The sequence below is a fragment of the Prinia subflava genome, chromosome 2 (genome assembly GCF_021018805.1).
Source record: "Prinia subflava isolate CZ2003 ecotype Zambia chromosome 2, Cam_Psub_1.2, whole genome shotgun sequence".
Lineage (NCBI taxonomy): Eukaryota > Metazoa > Chordata > Aves > Passeriformes > Cisticolidae > Prinia > Prinia subflava.
The window spans coordinates 84630947-84650345 of NC_086248.1; the positions used below are offsets into that span (position 1 = coordinate 84630947).

The 19399-nt window shown below is 44.5% G+C and overlaps 2 protein-coding genes across 2 annotated transcripts in view; one reads left to right on the forward strand and one right to left on the reverse strand.

Annotated features, from left to right (window-relative positions):
• The window catches only part of RBKS (ribokinase), a 77525-nt gene extending 67292 nt beyond the window's left edge, over positions 1 to 10233 (forward strand). Inside the window, exon 8 of the mRNA XM_063390841.1 lies at positions 8720 to 10233. Coding sequence (XP_063246911.1) covers positions 8720 to 8893 — 174 coding nt within the window. The 3' untranslated portion in view covers positions 8894 to 10233. The remainder of the gene's footprint in view (positions 1 to 8719) is intronic.
• Positions 9883 to 16039, reverse strand: MRPL33 (mitochondrial ribosomal protein L33). The gene is made up of 4 exons (XM_063390842.1): positions 15902 to 16039; positions 15036 to 15054; positions 12328 to 12434; positions 9883 to 10197 (listed from the first exon to the last, which is right to left on the reverse strand). Exons 1-4 carry the CDS (start codon positions 15921 to 15923, stop codon positions 10148 to 10150), a joined length of 198 nt encoding a protein of 65 aa, XP_063246912.1. The 5' UTR covers positions 15924 to 16039; the 3' UTR covers positions 9883 to 10147.
• Between the last annotated feature and the right edge of the window lie 3360 nt (positions 16040 to 19399).

A 19399-nucleotide genomic window follows, 5' to 3' on the forward strand; every position in this document is an offset into this window, starting at 1 on the left:
CCCTGATAGCATAGGACTTAGAGTGAAGTTTGAATTGTTTGGTTGACAGGAATCTCACAGGTTCAGCAACATGGATCTGTTGTTTTCAGAATGGTATATGGAGTTCCTGGTTCAGTGCTCTTACTCCGTTGTGTAAGAAAGAAAGAAATTCGTCACTTCTCATTAGTGCTATCTGGAGTTGAAAGGAGTTTATATGAGCATCATCACGCTGAATTGTTTTGATGATTCAGAAAATGGAGTGCTCCCTGTGGGTGATTACTTTGTTGGCTTTCTGGGGTTAGACTAACAATCTACTACACAGAATAACTTTGTTTCCCAGTGCTGAGCAGCGTATTCCAGTGAATATTATCCAGGAGAATGTAGCTCTCTGGTGATCTTTCCCAGACTTCAGTGTGCACTAAGAGAAAGCCATCACCTCACAGACACCTTTCAGTATTTTTCTGATAAACAGTGAGGTGGGAGTTCCTCTGTCCTGATCCTGATTGAGAGTCCAGCAGAGCTGTGGAGGTCTGCTTAATTATTTTGCAAATCTGTTTTAGGGTTCCCAAGCTGTGCCTCACTTTCAAAGGATGGGTAGCTCATGTGACTCCTGGTAGCCTAAGAAAGATTTGGAGCTTTGGATTCAGTCCACAGATGTCTCAAAGTGGGTGTTCTTAACATCCTTGATCTTAAGTTGGGTTAATTTCCCATCATGTGAAATGAGAGTACTATTACCTGCCCTCAAAGTAGATGCTGTAAATGGGCTTTGAAATGTAAAGCAGATACTTTTATCTGTGCTTTTTTAGATGACATACAAATTAAAAAATGCAGAGTTGTGAATGTTGTATGTTTTATTTCCAACGTTCACCACAAACCAAACATTTCAGGGGAATTCATGCATCTGTAATGCTTGTCACTGATCTTTTTAGAAACAGTGCATAACTTAATGCAGTAGGATGTTTCAGAAAGGAAAGAAATTGCTTGCAGGAGGCCTTATATTGAGATTAATCTCTCAGGAATGCAGGGGGTTAACGGTCAGGCTGATTAATCACTGTTAATGACCCATCAGGAAATCTGTCAGGAAGTGGGTAAAAATTCCTGATGGCTGATGTGAAGCATTGTGTGGTATGCCTTGGTTTTGATGTTTCCCAACTGATAGTCTACACTGGGTGTAGTTAAATTACCTTTTAAGTTCTCAGGACATGTGAAGGACCAGATGATATGATGGCCTTGTTCAACCTGAGTAAGTGAGCAAGAAACTTTCCCAGTTCATGGCTGTGCAAGTACACTGCAACATGAATGTAAGAAAGTCAGGGATTGCTCCTTCCCACAGCTTCCCAGAAGATAGTCTGGTAAAGATGCAGAAAGGAGGCATGATCATTCCCTCATTCCTGCAGACCGAGCCCACAGGGTACAGGGGGAAGAGTGGAACAGGCAGCTTTCCCTGTGTGAACAAGGAGCCAGAGTATTAAGACTTGGATACACATCTGAGTTAATGAATTGCCTGGTGTTGACTGAGGGTGAGGTTTCACAGTTGGCTCAAGCTGATCCAAGCTCATGCTGAAAGGAGGGTTTCTAACCTCTTTCTCCTTTGCTGTGGACTAGCTATCATGTGGTAATACAGCAACTTGCTGATCTGGATGGAAACTATTGTTTTTTGCTCAGTGTTGGCTGGCCCAGTCGTCAGAAGGATCAGAGAACTGATCTGCCTCACTGCTTGGCCACACAAGTGCTAAATCTGATGTAGGGGAGGGCGTGGGAACATGAGACAAGGATAAAACATGAGTGGGGACTGAGCCTTTCAGCAGTAGCATAACCATGGATCAGCTTAAGTCTATTATGAAACTGCAGCCTGAATCACTGGAATAGAGTGCACTGTCAACCTACAGGGAATGCAAATTAAAATGTGTTAGCTTACACCTCCTGCCGTTGTTAAACACTGGCTGGGCTCAGCCATTCTGCACATGGCTGGGAGGAAGGAGCTACGGTGGGGCATCATCTTAACAGTTCCCCATGGCTTTGCCTGGAGTGTGCAAACCACATCAGACAGCTCTGGGGGGAGGTGTTGTGGGGAAGGCAGAGGGGAAGAAGAAAGGAAGAGACAAGCACCCCACCATGATTCTCTCTATATATTTTCCTTTGGCTTAGGGTAACATTTACTTTTTCTTTGTGACAAGACTGCCGAAACACCCAGTTACCAGAGAACAGATTAATACATTAATAGAGTTGGGGATCCAGACCCTAAAGCTCTGGGGTACAGTGTGCTTTTCCTAGTTCTTCTTTATTTTGAACCCAAGGCTATTTTCAAAGCCTGCTGAAAGTTAGGCTTTTCAGTACCAAAAGCCTAACTTAGACCTAGCAAGGCAAGCCCTCCAGTTTGATTCTAGTTCATTTGGTTCTTACTGCTGAATTTGGTAGTTCCCAGTTAAGGACTTCCTACCACTTTGTTCTGGCTCAAAATTCCATGTAAAGATACAGGAATAACTGTGCTAGTGGGAAATCTCTTTGTAACTTGCAAATATTTCATGTTTTAGGGGTTTATAACAATAGTTATTCTCCTTTAAGCACAGCTATGCAGAGCCACACCAGTATCTGCAGGGTGCCCCACAAAGACAGCAATGCTTCCACACAGGATTAGCAACCCCAGACACTGTGGGAGTAATCACCCTTGATAGGCCTTGATTTTAGGAAACCATTTGAAGATAGTCAAATTAGTTTAATTTCAGGAGAGTTTCAAGACAGTGGAGTTAGTTTAATTTAAAGATTGTCTTGATTTAAACTGCCAAAATATCTTTCCAGTGATACATGAGGAAATATGTGGGGAGGAAATATTAACCTCCCAGAAAATAATTTTTAAAAGTATTCCACAGGCAAATAAATGCAGAAGTGAAAAAAAGCCAAACCAGCCAGGAACATTTCCAGAAATAAATCATTCTCCATCACATAGAGGATAAACACGGGTTCTTTCAGGAAGAAGGAAATCATAAAAAACCAAAAGCTGCATAACTGATTCAACTACTGTGAGTGGGGTTTTCATGGCAAGGTTTTGGTAGTGGGGGACTACAAGGATGGCTTCTCTGAAAAGCTGCTGGAAGCTTCTCCCATGTCTGATAGAGCCAATGCACCATGAGGGACTCAGCACTGGCCAAGGCTGAGCCCTTCAGTGATGGTGGTAGTGCCTCTGGGATAATGTAGTTTTACCCCTTAAGAAGGGGTAAAAATAGTGCTTACAACAGCTGGAGAGCAGGAGAGACTATGTGACAGAAGCAATTGTGCCAAGACACCAAGGTCAGTGCAGAAGGAGGGGCAGGAGGTGCTCCAGGCTCTGGAGCTGGGATTCCTCTGCAGCCCCTGGTGCAGCCCTTGGTGAGGCAGCTGTGCCCTCAGCCCGTGGAGGTCCCTGGGGATGCAGAGCTCCACCTGCAGCCCTGGAGGAGCCCACACCAGAGCAGGTGGATCCCTGAGAGGAGGCTGTGACCCTGTGGGAGGCCTGTGCTGGAGCAGGGTGCTGGCAGAACCTGTGGAGAGAGGAGCCCGTGCTAGAGCAGATGTGCTGACAGAACTTGTGACCCCTTGAGGGAGCACACTGTTCCCAAAGCACTGAACCATGTGGAAAGGACCCACTCTGAGGCAGTTTGCGAAGAACTCTAGCCCGTGGGAAGGACTCATGTTGGAGAATTTCATGGAGGACTGTCTCCTGTGGCACAGACCCCATGCAGGAGCAGGGGAAGAGTGTGAGGAATCTTCCCCTTGAGGAGGAAGAGGCAGCAGAGAAAACGTGTGGTGAACTGACCACAATCCCCATCCTCTGTCATCCTGCACTGCTGTGTGAAGAAGAGGTAGAGAAATTGGAAGTGAAATTAAGCTTGGGAAGAATAGAGGATGGGGGAAGGTGTTTTAAAAATTGCTTTTATTTCTCATTATTCTACTCTGATCTGATTGGTAGTAAGTTAATTTCCCTAAGTCAGGTTAGTTTTGCCTGTGCTGGTGATTGCTCCCTGCCCTTATTCCAATCCACAAGCCTTTTGTTCTATTTCCTCTCCCTTGTTCAACTGAACAGGGGAGTGGCAGAGTAGCTTTGGTGGATGCCTGGTATCCATCCAGGGTCACCCCACCATACACCCATCAAAGGATATTTCATTCCCTGAGCATTTCAGCTGAAATTATCCCTTAGATGAGACGTAGACCCTAATGGCACAAGACCATCTGAATATATCCGAAGGCTGTAAATGTTTCTCTGGTTCCACTAGTAACCTTTCACCAAAGCACAGCCCAGGGATTCTTGCAGGGAGACATTGGCTTTTCCCACTTGTGAGCAATGGATAGTGAGTGCCTTTGCTGACAGCTATTTTTGTGTTACATAGGGCTAATTTGCAGCTCGGGTACAGAGTAGGCAGAGGTACAGCAAGGAATGTTGAGCAGATGTGACAGAGCGATAACATCCTTAGCATAATCCAGTATCACACAGTTGTGGAGTGCTATAAATACAGCAGGAATTCTCCAAGGCCCAATTCCTTCGACAGAATTGGGCATCCCTGCATTGCCATGGATGTAGACTGCACTAAATCAGCGTAATCCTCAGGCTTCGTTCATTTGTGCACTTCTGTGAATGCTCCTTGGAGGCTATAGGCATCATTGTGAGCAGTGTCACTGGTTCTGCATCATGAGGCAGTTTTTGACAGCTTTTGGATTGCTGTTTTGATTTATTCACTACATGAAGAATTCATCATTACAGGCAAAACATTTCTCTTGTACTGCTGTACAACATACTTTTCAGGTGTTTTTTTGGGCCTTGGTAACATGCTTTTACAATGTATTTAATGGAATGAATCCATGTTAATAGCCAGACTGCATAAGAACTGTAACTTCTTAAAAATCACCTGAGAAAAGTTTTCTGAGGTTCACTAACAATGTCAGGCTTCAGGAGCCAGAGCCCCCTCATGTTCTTCCATGGTTGCTGTTGCTGTTGCCCAGGAGGACTGGCTGGGAGGGCAAAGGCTGAGCAAAAGATTGCCCTGGAACACGGCAGTGCAACTGCTGCCACTCTGTGAACTGTAACTTTTGGCCTCTTGGCCTCCAGATTCTTTTGGTGAGCAAATCCACTTATTGTATAAGTGAAATGCATCCTAACAGTCTGTGCATGATGGATTGAAAAGGGCTTCACATGCTGGAAGGGCTGTTGAACAATATAGTTTCCACTTACAAAGCACTTTCCTTAAAAAGCTTCTCAGGGCAGCATCGTATAAAAACAGTTATACTAAAGTTGTGAACCAGCTTCTGACAAATCAGGACTAACAAAAGCTAAGGTATAAATAGAAGTGTTTTCATGGGTTTTCTCTTCTCTAGAGCAGGATCTCAATCATTGCTGGATTGTAAGAAACAAAAATGCCCTTTTCCAGACACACAGGAAAACAAGGACTGTACAGACTAGTGGCACAGAATATAAATAGGTTTTCAAAACTGCTTCAAAACCATAAAAATTAGTCAAAACCATGACATTTGTATTTATAATGAGCCACACCATATCAGACAATTTTTAAATCCAATTCTTTATTTTATTTCATACAAACTAGCATCTCCTGCTTTACAGAAAGTTTAAATACGTTATACTTTCATAATTATGGAATGAATTGTCTCCAGGCACTCAAGGATATGAGGATTATCTCAAAGTCTGCAGTGTATTAGAATTCCCGGAAGACAAATGCTGAAGAATGTAAAATATTACATACTCTGTATTTATATTTTGTCAGTGGGCACTCTCAATGTACCTTACTGGTCATTTTCAAATTATTTTTTTTGTGAAGTAAGTTAGAATTATTTTTCTTAAAGCAGGTTTTGAAACAGCTAAATGTAAATTTATTTGCTATTCCAGTGTTTGTGTAATCCTGATTTTACTCAGAACTGAGCCTGTTCATTCTAGTGCTCTGTGCCAACCTTTTCTGAATCTACCAAACCCAATGTAGTTCAATCCACAATACCAAAGAAGGAAGGTCTGTTTCTGTAAGCCAAAAATAGTTTTTACTGCAGTTAACCTTGCAGCTGAACCAGTTCTGCTATTGCTCTTTTAGTCATGTTTGACCAGTCACGTCTGCACAGACCAGAAGCAAGGCTGAGCAGGGTATCTACATAATCAATCTGATGCATGATGCTGTTCTCAGTGCAGCAGCTCCTCTGTTCAAAACACCCCCCTCACAAAACGTTCACTTACCAACAACTGAATTTATGATACCCTTTGGGTCTGTAATAGCTGGGCTTTGCAGATACTGACTGCTTCACTCTGTGCATGGGAAGTGAGGATTTCAGCAAGAGTTTACTGGCATCAAACCCTTCTGTATATTCTCCAATCGCCCTATAATCTTTTCTCTTGCAAAAAAAAAGCTGGGGGCCTTTTTCCATTCTGGATGGGAGTCTGCTGTTCTCTCCCTTTTCTGCTTTCAGAGCTATTTATCGTTGTTCAGCCTCACTAAAAGGGAGATCCCCAGCCATGTCACTACCTCAGGGCATCACCCATGAGCAGAGAGCCACAGTAACATTGATAGAGAACTTACACTCCATCACACTGGCACACAGACCAAGACCTGGGTGACATGTGTTTGGTCTTTTTTTGGTTCCTATAGCCAACAGTGCAGCAATTATTAAAGAAAAAATCAGAAAGACAGTATTCTGCTCCATGCTGCTGCCATTTGACACCAGATATTCTGAGTATTACTCATTAAAATATTTGGCTACTTCCATTTCCCAGTGATCACTGTAAAAAATGTTCTTCCTGCTAGAGCTACAGCAGAACAGATCTGCATGCTGAAATCCTACTCCTGTCTGTAACAGCACCAAAATAGCTTTAATAATTAATCATACAGTGATTAGATTACGAACTCTGAGATGGGATGGAGATTTTTGTATTATGCATCAGACAAAAGACACTGGCAATGCTTAACTAGCAGTCACCTGCTCCTGCTCCACCTGCCATTGTGGGAACACTCCGGAAACCAGAAGGGAGACAAAGGCCCAACAGAAATTGATAAAAAACCTTCACCTGCCCCTGGTATGTTCAGGAATACAGAACTGTTGAAACAGGTGCTGCTACAGCTGCATGCAGGGGTACTGCTTTGCTTATTAACTTGTCATTTGCCAGGCCATGCTCTCCATTGTATCCTGATGGAAGACAACATTCAAACCCCAGGCCAAGCAAGAGTTAAGCAGGGAGTTTTCTGACTGGAAACTCCAATGCAAACAGCCAATGTGGCAGGGCTGGGCAAGGAGAGGCCAGGCCTGGGGTAGGGCCCCTATCCTGTTAGAGTCCTTTGCAGTACCCACGCTGCTCTGCCCTGTCAGCTGCTTGCAACATTAGAAACAAATTTTTGTGGAAGTGGTATTGTTTTGCTGGAATAATATTATATACAGCTGATTTCAGGGCAAGTAAGGGTTTAAGACTAAAAAACACTAGTATTCAAAATTGGAATATTACATCCTAGTCTTAACTTCCATTAGAAATTTTGCTGAGCTGTTTTGACAAAGTTTTTCCAGGCCCTTTGCTCTTGTTGCATGACTCTTGGGAGTCATTTACTACAACTACAGAGGCAAAATCCCTCAGGGGAGGTAGTCCATATGCTGGATCTGGAATGAAATAAGATCATACTAGTGTGTCTAGTTTAATGGCTTCACTGGTATAAAAGTATGATTGAAAAAGAGACCTTAGGACCAGTTTTATGGTACCAACAAGAACTAGTATCAGTCTGGCCTTAGAAATCAAGCCAGTTTTAGGGGAGGAGGGGGGAAAAACAGTGTAGACTGAAAGGAGCAAATAAACTTAAACATGACCATCAATCAAGTTAAATTTTGCCAGTTGCTGGGGACACTTCATAGCACTGAACATCGCTGAACAACAGTTATTGTTAAAAGCTCTCGGGAGGCAAACAGCTGTCACTGCTGACCAGAGCACAACCAGCGGTATCTGGGCAAAAGGGTCGCAGCAGGCTGGGCTATGGCTGATGCCCATGTGGCACAGATGTACTCCGTGCCTCCCCAGGGCTCCCACGGGGCACGCAGGGCATGGCTGGGGAACGACGGCAGCTCAAGAGAACCATGGCTGGCAGAGCTCCCAGCGAATGTCACTGTCCCCGTCCTCCATGGTCAAACTCAGCACAGGTGGCAAAGCTTGCCCCAGGAATAAGAGTGATTTATGTGATAGACACAATGATAGTTTATAATGACAGTGGGACTTTTGAATAAGCAACAGCTAAGTTCTGGAAGTGTCAAAACATATCCCTCTGCAACTAGGGATTTACGAACAACACAAGCCACACGGCTTATTTTTTTCCCTTTTCTCTGCCCTTTCTACCACTGATCTTTATAAAAAAGGGAAGTTAAATAAAAGAAAAATAGCTTTAATGAAACATCCAGGTTGAGAAATCAAAATCAGATACTCTGACAACAGGAAGTTTCAAAAGCAGTGTTTATAACATCATCTTGCTGAGCAGTGGTACACTTGTTTTGCTTTTTCTTTAAGTTTTAAGCCATATTATAGTGTGCACCTTGACTCAGCAGCTGGGCACAAGGATAGTATTGTAGCATTAGTTTAACTTTGCAAAATTTCCAAGGCATAGAGAAGTGTATAGAACTCAACCCCTGAACAATTTCCTGACCCCTGCAATCAGTGCTACAACTTGTGTCTTTCCGGTGAAGACATCTGAATTGTTTCCCTGTGCAAATACACTGAAGCTTGTTTGTTTTTTTATTCTAGGGTGCTGGAGACAGTTTTGTGGGAGCACTGGCCTTCTACCTGGCCTACTATCCCAAGTTATCCATGGAGGAAATGATCAGGAAGTCTAACTGCGTCGCATCAGTGAGCGTCCAGGCACCGGGGACACAATCTTCATATCCTTACAGGAAGGACTTGCCTCAGGACCTTTTCTAATTGATTGTCTAGCTCGCTGTACTGTGATTTTATCTCATCCCAGACAGCATTATTCTCCTGACTGCACCAAGGTTCTCCTCTGCTGACTGGAAAGGCCAGGAGAGTCTCTTTGCTTCTTATTTCAGGAATCCTGTGTGTTCCTGTTCTACAGCAGTAAGATGGGGTGGGGTGGTGGGTATTTCAAACACAGCACAGCAGGTCTCTCTGGCCCCACACAACCCCATTGCCGTCCCACTCAGTGTGCTCTACTCAATGAACTGCATGAAGTTTACAGCAAAACACCTCGAGGGTATTGGCTCCTGGCAGTATTTTTACTTGATTTTATCAGAACTTCTGATGTGAAATGGCAGCACATGAAGCTGAGCATTAGCTTTGAGGCTGCAGCTTCAGTGCTCAAACACCAGGGCCAGTGTCTGGCTCACAACAAAGCCCTGTACATCGAGCCTGGGCCCGCCTGTGCCCACGTGCCTCAGGTGTGGCACTGCACTCTGTGCTTCCCCACACTCAGGAAGGTCCCTCCAGCTGCAAATAGGACAGGACTGCTACTGAGGTAGACTTTGAAAATGTTTCTAGCCACATTGCTCTAAATACAGGCAAGCTAATTAAGGAAAAAAAACTTACAAGAACAACTTACATCAGAGAACTACATTGTGTTTTCTTCATGTTTGACAAAAACCCGGGAAAGAAAAATCCATCCTACACCTGGCTAAAAATAATACAGGCCTTTAACCATGGCAATAGCTTATCAAAACCTCATCTAGGTTCCCATTCCTTCTTTCCTCAGAAGGAGCTGGTGCAATATGACCCCTCCAAGTAATGACACCAGCTCGTGATCACTACTGTCGCATCTGTGGCTGGTAGGTTAGAAAAACTTGCAATCCTGCCATTGAATTCCTGCTGTGGAAAATGTTAATTTTTATTGCTTTATAAAACAATAGTTCCTTTGAAGATTACAGCCTCTTTCACAATAGAAAACACAGACAATGGGATTTTCTATTTAATTTTTTTTAATTGAGCACTGTAAAAATAACTCAAAAGATAAATAAATGTTACTGTGATGATCTATGTCCAGACATTAAGAATTTTCTCTCTCTACATTGTTTTATTCACAATGGCCTTCAAATCACAGGAGACGGTGATCCCAGTTCATTTCCTCTCTTTTCAGCCCGTGTTGCTGGATTTCTGAATCAGTGTTCACCCCATCCTCCCCCCAGACCATCCTCTTCTCATGTATAAATCAAGTCCAGTCATTGTTCACACAGAACGGATTTTTCTCTTCTCTGTGAAGAGGACACGTTGTTTTGCTACAGGGAAAAAAAAAAAGAAAAAAGAAAAAAGAATCTGTTAAGAAGCCTGAAGTGTTAAAATTCAATTCAAGCAGCCCACGTTCCTTTTCTCCTGGCTGCCTTCACTGCTTAAATGAGTGTGGAGCAACTGACTGGCACAGCACTGCTGTTAACCAACTCTTGAAGGAGTTTAGTGGTGCTTTCACTTTACCACATGTAATTTTTAGTTCCTAAGATGTCCACTTTACCTCTGTGAGAATAAGTATCAGGATGTAAGTGACTGAAAACACTCAACAGCTGCTCTGTGTGACTATTCTGAGTCACAGCTATTCAGTGCAGGGACAAAAATAGGTTCTTTCTGCTTTCTACTACTCTTCAACTCCAGAGCCCAAACAACTAGGGATGATGAGGTGGATCCAGTTGGCCTCACAGGCTGACTGAGAAGCTAACCAACTGTCCTGTGGATCTCTCAACGAGGCACAAACAGGCCATGACCACAATGCCTGATGCAGGTGTCTGCAATAAAAACCTGCAGGGGCAAGTTAGGGTTAGTCAATACATTAATAAAAAACAAAAATTACAAAATAAAGCAAAGCTTCACAATGCCATCTGAAAATCAACACTGGTCAGTTTCATTATATGAATTCCTTTGAAAGCTACGCAAGAGCAATCCACACAACAAAATCTCTTCTTCCACAAAAAAGTTTCGTTTTAAGAAATCTTGCAGACAGTACGGACTCTGCTGCAGTTGGGAGGTAGTGAAACTTGGGCAATCCTGCCACTACTTCACTAAAAAGCTTCATTCTGTGGACCTCCCAGGTTTCTGAGAAGTACAAAAACATAAGGTGAAAACACATGCCAAGTGAAAATGCTTCCTAACATATTCCTGATGTGAGTTGTTATCTAGACTCAAATTTACTTCCCTTCACACATGCAACACTTTCTCACATCAATTTCTCACTTGTGTTCTACTACAGGCTACAAAGATCAAAGCTTTCTTCAGCAACCTACTACATGTTCTATCTGAGTTCTTCTCTTTCTTCACTTCCCTACAAGTTGCAAAGCTTCTGGAGGATCACTCTGAAAAATGTTTCAATGCAATAATTTATTTTTCTTATTCAAGGATGTAATCCCAGAGATCTCTGATTCCCCTTCTGTGTGGTATAAAGGAAAGCCACAACCTCTGTCACCTTTGATAACAGCATATTGCCTCTCTGGTGGTTTCTCTCACCTCTCAAAGCTCCTGTACTGTCAGCTCTGAGAATGAAAAGGTACTCCTCTAACAAGAATATAATATTTTAAGAAAAAATAAGCTTTAATCATGTAACTACTGGCCATGCATTATGTACTTAGAGCTGCTCAATAAATTTCCTATATTCTGCAACTTTAAATAAGCCTTTTTTGCATTAGCTACACCATGTTATTTCTAATATGGTTTGGTTTAAATTCTAAGTTTACCCACATTAAACTTTTTAACAATAAATTCAGCTATTTAATGCTAACAACAGAAACTTGAACTCTTAGTCACTTTTCAAAAAGCTGGGTGAGCACAAGGCAGTTTGGCAGGTGCTATAACCTGTCCAACAAATCAGACTCTTAAACTGAGAAAATCTGCAAGGACCAGGGGAACACAAAAGAATCCACTAACTGCCATCTGGAGAGTGATATCATTTGTGGAATTGGAAGAATTTGTGTCTGCTTCTTTAGAAGAAAAAGTTCATTTTGTAAGAGGTGGTTAAAACTTTTGGTCTAGAGCTCCCATGGCATCTTAACAGAACACTTCTGTTGATGCATACTTTGCGCCTGCTTGTTGGAGGTAGCAGTCTAGCAAACCACACAAAGAAACAGAATGAAAGAGCTCCTGTGTCACTTGACTTCGCCAGTGACATGTGGCATGGCTGTCATCAAAGTCTCTGATGTGTCAGGCAAGTCATTACTTTGTTTCACTGCCACAGTCTGTAAAATGAGAGTAACATTTACTTCCCACTGGAATGTCATGAAGAACAGCAACCCTACAGTCATTTGAGTATGAAACATGTTATGACATATTCTGCTTAGATAGGAAAAATCCTGTTGCATTCAAATCTTTTCCCCCCAGAGTCAGAGAAGCTCACACAAAGCACGCTGACTTCTTCCCCGAGCTCTTACCAATGGGATCATATCTCAGTAAGACCAGTTTTTCCTGCAGCCGGAGTCTCCTGATGTTGAAGCAGTAGCCTGTCTCCGCAGCGCTTTTCATCCTCACCAGAATGTATCTAAAGTCACAAGGGATGGCTCTGTGTCAGTGCACAGGCACTCAGAGGGCCCAGCACATCTGCCAGGGCACGGCAAATGGACAAGCTTTCAGCACACACAGTTTGGCATAACCACATAAGGCACTTAATTTCAACTTCAGGGATGGGAGCATCAAAACTATGTATGCTTAACTGCTAACACAGACAAACACAAAACCATAAGCTCCAGCCATCAAGTTTAAGTAAATAATTCCTCAACAGGATACAAGCCTAGAGAGAAGTAACTCCTCAAAAAAACAGTGAGGTGGGAGGAATAAAAACAGGAGGGGAAAAAAAGAAATTAGGAAAATCAGCATACAGTAGAGTCACTATGGCTTCAAAGCTAAGGGCAAGAGAGGAAGGAGGATGGTAGTTAAAGATGTTCAGGCTGTAGATAACACTGTATCACAGACTATCACTTCCTCATGCAGAGAGGAAGCTAAGCAGATAGGCTGGCACAAGAGGCTTGCAAAAGGAGAAGCAAAACCCCTTGGCACCATCCATCCTGCTAGAGATACAGAGCTTGATATTAACCCAGCCACGGGAACCCCCTTCCCCACCGGGAAGGGCTCTCGGTTTGTGGGGCAGGCTGGTAGCAACTGCGGTGTCCAGGGAGAAGGAGACTGAGGAAGCTGCTCCACACCTCCAGTCTGGAAGTATGCCAAGATCCAAGCAACTTCCCACAGAGGGCACCTTCTGAAGTTTCAAAAAAAATGTAAAACCCTTTAACCAGTCTGTAAATCACATCCTTCTCTTTCACTTCAGTGAAGAGATGGCTACACCTCTGCATGTAAGCATTCAGTTCACTTTCCATTTTCCTGTATTTTCCTGTTTCTAACACAAAATGGTCTGTCAAAATTAACCCATTCTTCCTCACTTGTTCAGCTCTGACCAGTGTACTTCCTTAAGCTCTGCCTTTTCAGCTTTGCAATCTAATTTACTATGGAGTTCAAAATAAAGAGAAAGACACTGGATTCCTGCAGACGACTGACCAGGCATATTCTAGGGATTATCCCTGCTTGTTGTCCTCTTCTGTACACTACTGCAGGTGTGCTGTGAAGCTTCAGTAACCACAAAGACTCTTTTCCCTGTATCTCACCCACTTCCTCAAAGCCTCTGTGCAGTTTCCCCTTTCTGGAAGAATCAGTGGCATTAGCGTGACCAGGCCTTGAAATTCTTGTGCACCACTCATTTGAGGCTAAGATCATTCCAAACAATACACCTTGATCAAAAAAATGACTCCTCTGTTAAGAAATGTAACAAAAAGCAGAGGCAGAAAACAACACTAGAAAGCTCTTGGAGCCCAGGAAGAAACCCAAGGGGAGTGGAAAAGGATAAATAATAAAAGAACATATTCCTGGAGTGCATATGAGACTGTAAAAGAACAGAAAGAAACACCGAGATAAAAAATAAAAGGGAGTGTGTGGTAGCAATCCCTACATTAACATTAGTAACACCATTTTAAAAAGCTACATTTTCACCTTGCAGAAACCTTCTAGTTTGTGTTTGTTTTTATGAACAGGTAACAGTAGAACAATGAGATGTCAAACTGCTCTCTGTCAGGCACATACTTGGGAATGGCTTTCTCAGTTTAAAAGCCTGACAATTGTGCAGAAATTCTGTAGCAGAAGAATCTGCTCAAATGTGGCAAGCAGTTGGTACTGGCTCTGCTGGGGGCAGATTCTTAAAAAAACCAAAATACAGGAAATGTACCAAAGGCCATAGATCCCAGGCCTGTGTGGTACCAAGTATAATATGCTCACACAGAATGCAGCTTCTGGGAATGGGAAGACAGGAGTGAGTTCACATAAATGTACCAGTTTAGCCTCTTGGATTTCTCCAGCTAATTTTCTTGCAAACAGCATTTTGGATCCAAGTCAGTTTCTCCACATGATCTTGTTTCCTTGTGCCCACATTGTAAGAATACTGGTGTGCTCAAAGTACATATTCTTTCCTTTCCAACCCATAACATATTATCAGCTTTCTTCATAGATCAGAGGACTGTGACTAATTTTCTTCCAGAGCCCACCAACATCTCTGCTGAGCTGGACTACAGAGCAAACCAAGATGCCCAGAGCACTGACTGCACCCCGTCCATCCCTCACATAGAAACTCAGGAATACGCTAAGCCTAGGAAGTGTTCTGCTATGGGAAAGCTTCACGGCACCTGCCCAAAGTCCACAGACCACAGAGACCCACACTGTACCTTAGTTTACTCTCCTCAGCTAATGAAAGGTGAACAACAGGAAAAATACTTGGATAATTTACAGCCTCTCTTTAATCACAGAGCACAGAGGTGTGCTTCCCCCTGTGCAGTGCAGTTTGGAGATTACTGCCGGGCTCAATGTGACAGCCCATAGGACAAAACCTGCTTTTGCTGCAAGTTCAGAACCCATGGGAGAGCTTCCTACCATTCTGTACTTACCTGTGAGAAGACACACATACAGAATGGCTGAGAGGAGGCAGCTAGATGCCAAGACTGCAATTCTTTCAGGTATATTAAAAACATCTAGAGAAGCTTAACACTTTGCAAAGATACAACATATCAATAATCAAAAACTGGCAAGGAAAACCATCACTTACTTAGATTTGCTCTTGGCCACTGGGTTTTGGGGTTTTTTTGCAGCAGGAAGAAGAGAAAAACAGAAGAAACAGTTACCATTTTATCTTGTTTCCTTTATATGCAACATATAAAGATTGTTTTCCATGGCCTGACTTTGCTAAAGCCCCAGACAGACGGTGGGAAGTTATTTACTGTCACGATAAAGCCCCACTCCTTCCTCCACGTGCTGTCAGTTCCCTGCTCTTTCTGCCATCACGTCACCTTTATGAGTGCCTGTGCAAATGCAGTGCCCAGCATGAGAGGCTGCACCTGCTGCATCCTCCAGATGTTCCCAGTAAGTTTTCGGCTTCAGCGCCGAGTATGAATCCTCTGGGTGGATGTGAAGTTAAGACAGGTGTGAGGAACACTGCTAGAGGAAACTGCAGTCCCAGTCCCAGTCTCCGGGACTTGCTCCCACCCACTCCGGCTCCGGTTCCCGCTACGGCGCCGACACAAGGGTTTGCACGGCCACAGTGCAGGGCAGGGAGCCCTTCCCACGAGGCTGTTCTGGGTTCGCTGATCTAACCCACAGCACAGCGTGAAACAGGCTGAATTATTTTTATGTCACGTCACTGAAATTAAAGTAATCATAAATCTGCATTTCAAATTCCCACTTTTTTTTTTTTTTTTTTGTCTATATTGTATCTGTGCAAGTTCTGTTTAGGTCACCCTGCGCTTCCTGCGGGGCACGCCGGGAGGCCCCGCGGCTGAAGGAGGGGAAGGGCGGGGAAGGGCCGCGAAGGTCGCGAAGCCGCCGCCGCCGCCGCCGGGCCCCCGCTCGCTCGCCCGCCCCCACAGCCGCCCCCGCGGCCGCCGCCGCCCGGCCCAGCCCCGCCGCGCCACTCACGGGCCGCCGCCGTCAGGAACATCGCGCCGGGCCCGCCGCCGCCCCGCCCCGCCCCTTCCGCCGCCACAACCGCGTCCGGGGCGCGGGGCCGGGCCGGCGGGGCCGCACCGCCCGGGGGCGGGCCCGGCCGCGCTCCCGTGCCCTGGCCAGCGCCAGGGAGCCGGGCAGGGGAAATGCGGGGTGCTGTTCTGGCAGCCGGGAGGGGCAGCGGAATCCTGGGCTGCATCCAGCACAACCTGTGGGCAGCAGGTCGAGGGAGGTGGTCCTGCCCCTCCGCTCAGCCCTGGTGAGGCCACATGTGGAGTGCTGGGTCAGGTTCTGGGCTCCTCAGAACTGACAAGACACGGAGCTGGACAGGACCTAGGGGAGGGCAGCAGAGCTGGTTAAGGGACTGGAGCATCTCTCTTATGGATATAAGCTGTGGGAGCTGGGCGCATTTAATCTAGACAAGAGAAAAGCGAGAGGAGGTCTCACTAATGCATATAAATGTCTCAAAGGAGGATGGTGCCCAGCGACAGGACAAGGTGCAGTGGCCATGAACTAAAACAAAAGAAGTTCCACCTCAACATGAGGAAGAATTTCTTTACATTGAGTGTCAGAGGACTAGAACAGTCTGCCCAGGGATGTTGTGGAGTCTCCCTCTCTGGAGAGATTCAGAATCTCCCTGCATGTGGGATGTGTTCCGAGTGACCTGCTCTAGGTGACCCTGCCTTGACAGGGGGTTGGACTACATGGTCTGCAGAGGTCCCTTCAGACCCTGCCCGTCCTGTGATTCTGTGATCTCCCCATGCAGGCCTATCCCAGGCTGTCCTAGCAGCCTGTCCGTGTGTCTGGCAGTGTCTCACGGCACCAGGGCCACTGCGGAGAGGACATGCCGGCCGTGATGGCCCCACAGCCTGTGCCCTCTGCTGGTACCACACCCGAGTTCTGTCCCACTGCACGGAATCATACGGCGGTTCGGGCCTGAAGGGACCTGAAAGATCACCTCGTCCCAACTCCCTGCTGTGGGCAGGGACATCTCCCACTAGACCAGGTTGCTCAGAGCCCCAACCAACCTGCACATGGCTGTGTCACACACTTCTCTTCAACTAATACCCCCAAGTCCTTCTCCTCAGGGCTACTTTCAATCTATTCTCTCATCCTTCAGTGCATTTTTGGCATCGAAATAGGTTGCCTAGGGAGATGATGGAGTCACCATCCCTGGAGGTGTTTAAGAGGTGTCTGGATGTGGTGCAGGGGAAAGATTTAGTGATTTAGGGGTTACAGTGATAGTGCTGGGTTGATGGACTAGATAATCCTAAAAGTCTCTTCCAACCCTGATGATGTTATGATCTGCAAACCTCTGCCTGCCTTTGTTCTCTTTTTTATAAAAAAGGGGGTGTTGCTGTGCTGTCACAGTCCCCAGATCATAACGCAACTAAACCTATCGGTGTTCATGAGATACTGTACAAAAGCCATGGGCAGGGAGGCTCAAGGCAGGCACCAAAGCAAATCTCCATATTCCTCTGACCCATTAGATAATGAAGTGTAATATATTACCCTCTGAAAAATTCACAGAACGTCTGCAGCTTACTCTGCTTCCATCAGTTAGGTAAATTGTTATTGATGGAATTCAAGTCCTTGAATATTTAGCAATTACTAAGGCAATAAAAATGCCAATGTGACATATTTAGATGAAAAATAAGACTTAGAATGTATAATAACATGCAGTTAATTTTATATTCTAGGACATGAAAACAAGTGGCTGACCCTATAAAAGACTGGAGCAAAACGACATCTCCAGGAAAACACTGTTGCTTGTGTCAAGTGTTTACTTGTGATATGTTGTTCCTTTATTCAATTCAATTATTTCCAAATACTTCCTCTAAATGATACAGCATTTCAGTCTTTACTATGTGGCCTTCAGAAGTATAAATCTAGTAGTTACATAATCTGCCCATGAATATCAGAGTGAGAACTTGAAAACATTCAAGATGATAAAATGTGAGTGCTGTAAGACTCCTTCTCTTTGATCTGCGTTATTGCCTCAGTCAGAGCACAGACTGAAAAGAAATGGGATTGCCAACCTCCTGACTTCACTGCCAGGAATATAAATCAACATTAAAGATGATTTCTAAATGAAATAGCAAGTTAAACATTTGTAGAAACACATCATCAAATAGAGGTTACTGCCTCTTTTTAAACCTCTTGCCTGTTGGCAAAAAGAGAACTGTTCCAGTGACATTTTCTCTGCTCTGCTGTGACAAGGGCTGCATAAATATAGACACTGTGGATTAGAATAGGCTTCAACAGTCTTCAACTTTCTTTTCAGCAGCCTCTTCTGTAGACAGTTTTCAATAGCTATGGGTAAAACCCAGGGAGCCTGAAACTGGTATGTGTGGCAAGGTGTTGACAGTGTCACATGCCCCTGATGGCAACAGTCATAGCTGACCTTGAGGAAAAGTTATCCTGGCTGGAGGAAAGGAGAGAGAGTTAGAATTTCTGACCCTGGCTCCGATTCAGATTTGGCATGTGGGCTAGGATAAGTCATGTTCTTTGAGATCTTCGATGGCATGTGTAGTGCAAATGCAGATTTTTCCTTCAACTTTGCCTAAAGAAAGCAAGGAGTGTGATGAACTGTAATGCCAGCCTAGATAATTCTGGTACTTGCTTAAAGAGTAGTCACTCATGACTCCAGCAGAGAAGCTGCTGGTGCCAAACTGATCAATGTCACTCAGAATCAAACACAGGGTGGGTTTTTATCTCGCTAGAAAAACAACAATTTGTCACGGTATAATCTAACTGATTCTTTTCCATTTCATGCTTTATATTCTAGGCTGAGGCCTCCTTCACCTCCACGAAGTGAGGAGATGGCTGCTCCCTGCCAAGGGAGTGCAGCCAGGTTTCTGGCATGCACTGAGCAGGCAAAGAGCTGGTGTCAGGCTGGCCAGGGTGAGGCTTCTTCAAACGCACGCGGCGCCTCCAGTCAGTCATCGCTCGGAAAAGTCACACAAGGGGAGAGGGGGGCAGCACATGAAATGTTTGCAAGGTAAATATCCTCTTGGCACTGGATTTTCTACGTGAGTTGCTGTAATTAATGCATACAAAATCCAAGGTTGGAAACAAGAGAATAACACTAAAGCCTGGGAAAAGCTCCACGTGTCCTTCCTGGTTTCCTACAAAAAACAGGCAAACAGTAAACTAAGCCAAAAAAATGCAGACAGAGTGGTGGACATAGCTTTTAAACAGCCAGGCTAGTTTCTCCTCCCTTCTTGCTTTCCCTTCCTCAGCATGGTACCACTTAGCAGTGTTCTGCTGTCCACGGTGTTAAATAAACACTCATGGGCACTATTGTGCAAATCACTCATCCCAGATAACAGATGGATTTTTACATTCTTTCTGCATATCTGAATCCATTATCCCAATAGGGCCAGAAGAAAGTGGGCATTAGCTTAATGCAGTTCTGAAAGAGGAACTGTTCAGGTCAGGAGAGCGGGAATTATGGAAAGAGCCATCTGA

Bases quoted from the DNA above. Each gene is read 5' to 3' on its own strand.
- MRPL33 (XM_063390842.1), bottom strand. From the start codon at position 15,923: ATGTTCCTGACGGCGGCGGCCC. The intron at 10,198-12,327 runs GTAAGAGCTCGG...TTTTCCCTGTAG, and splicing joins ACTGAGATATGATCCCATTG to CAAAACAACGTGTCCTCTTC.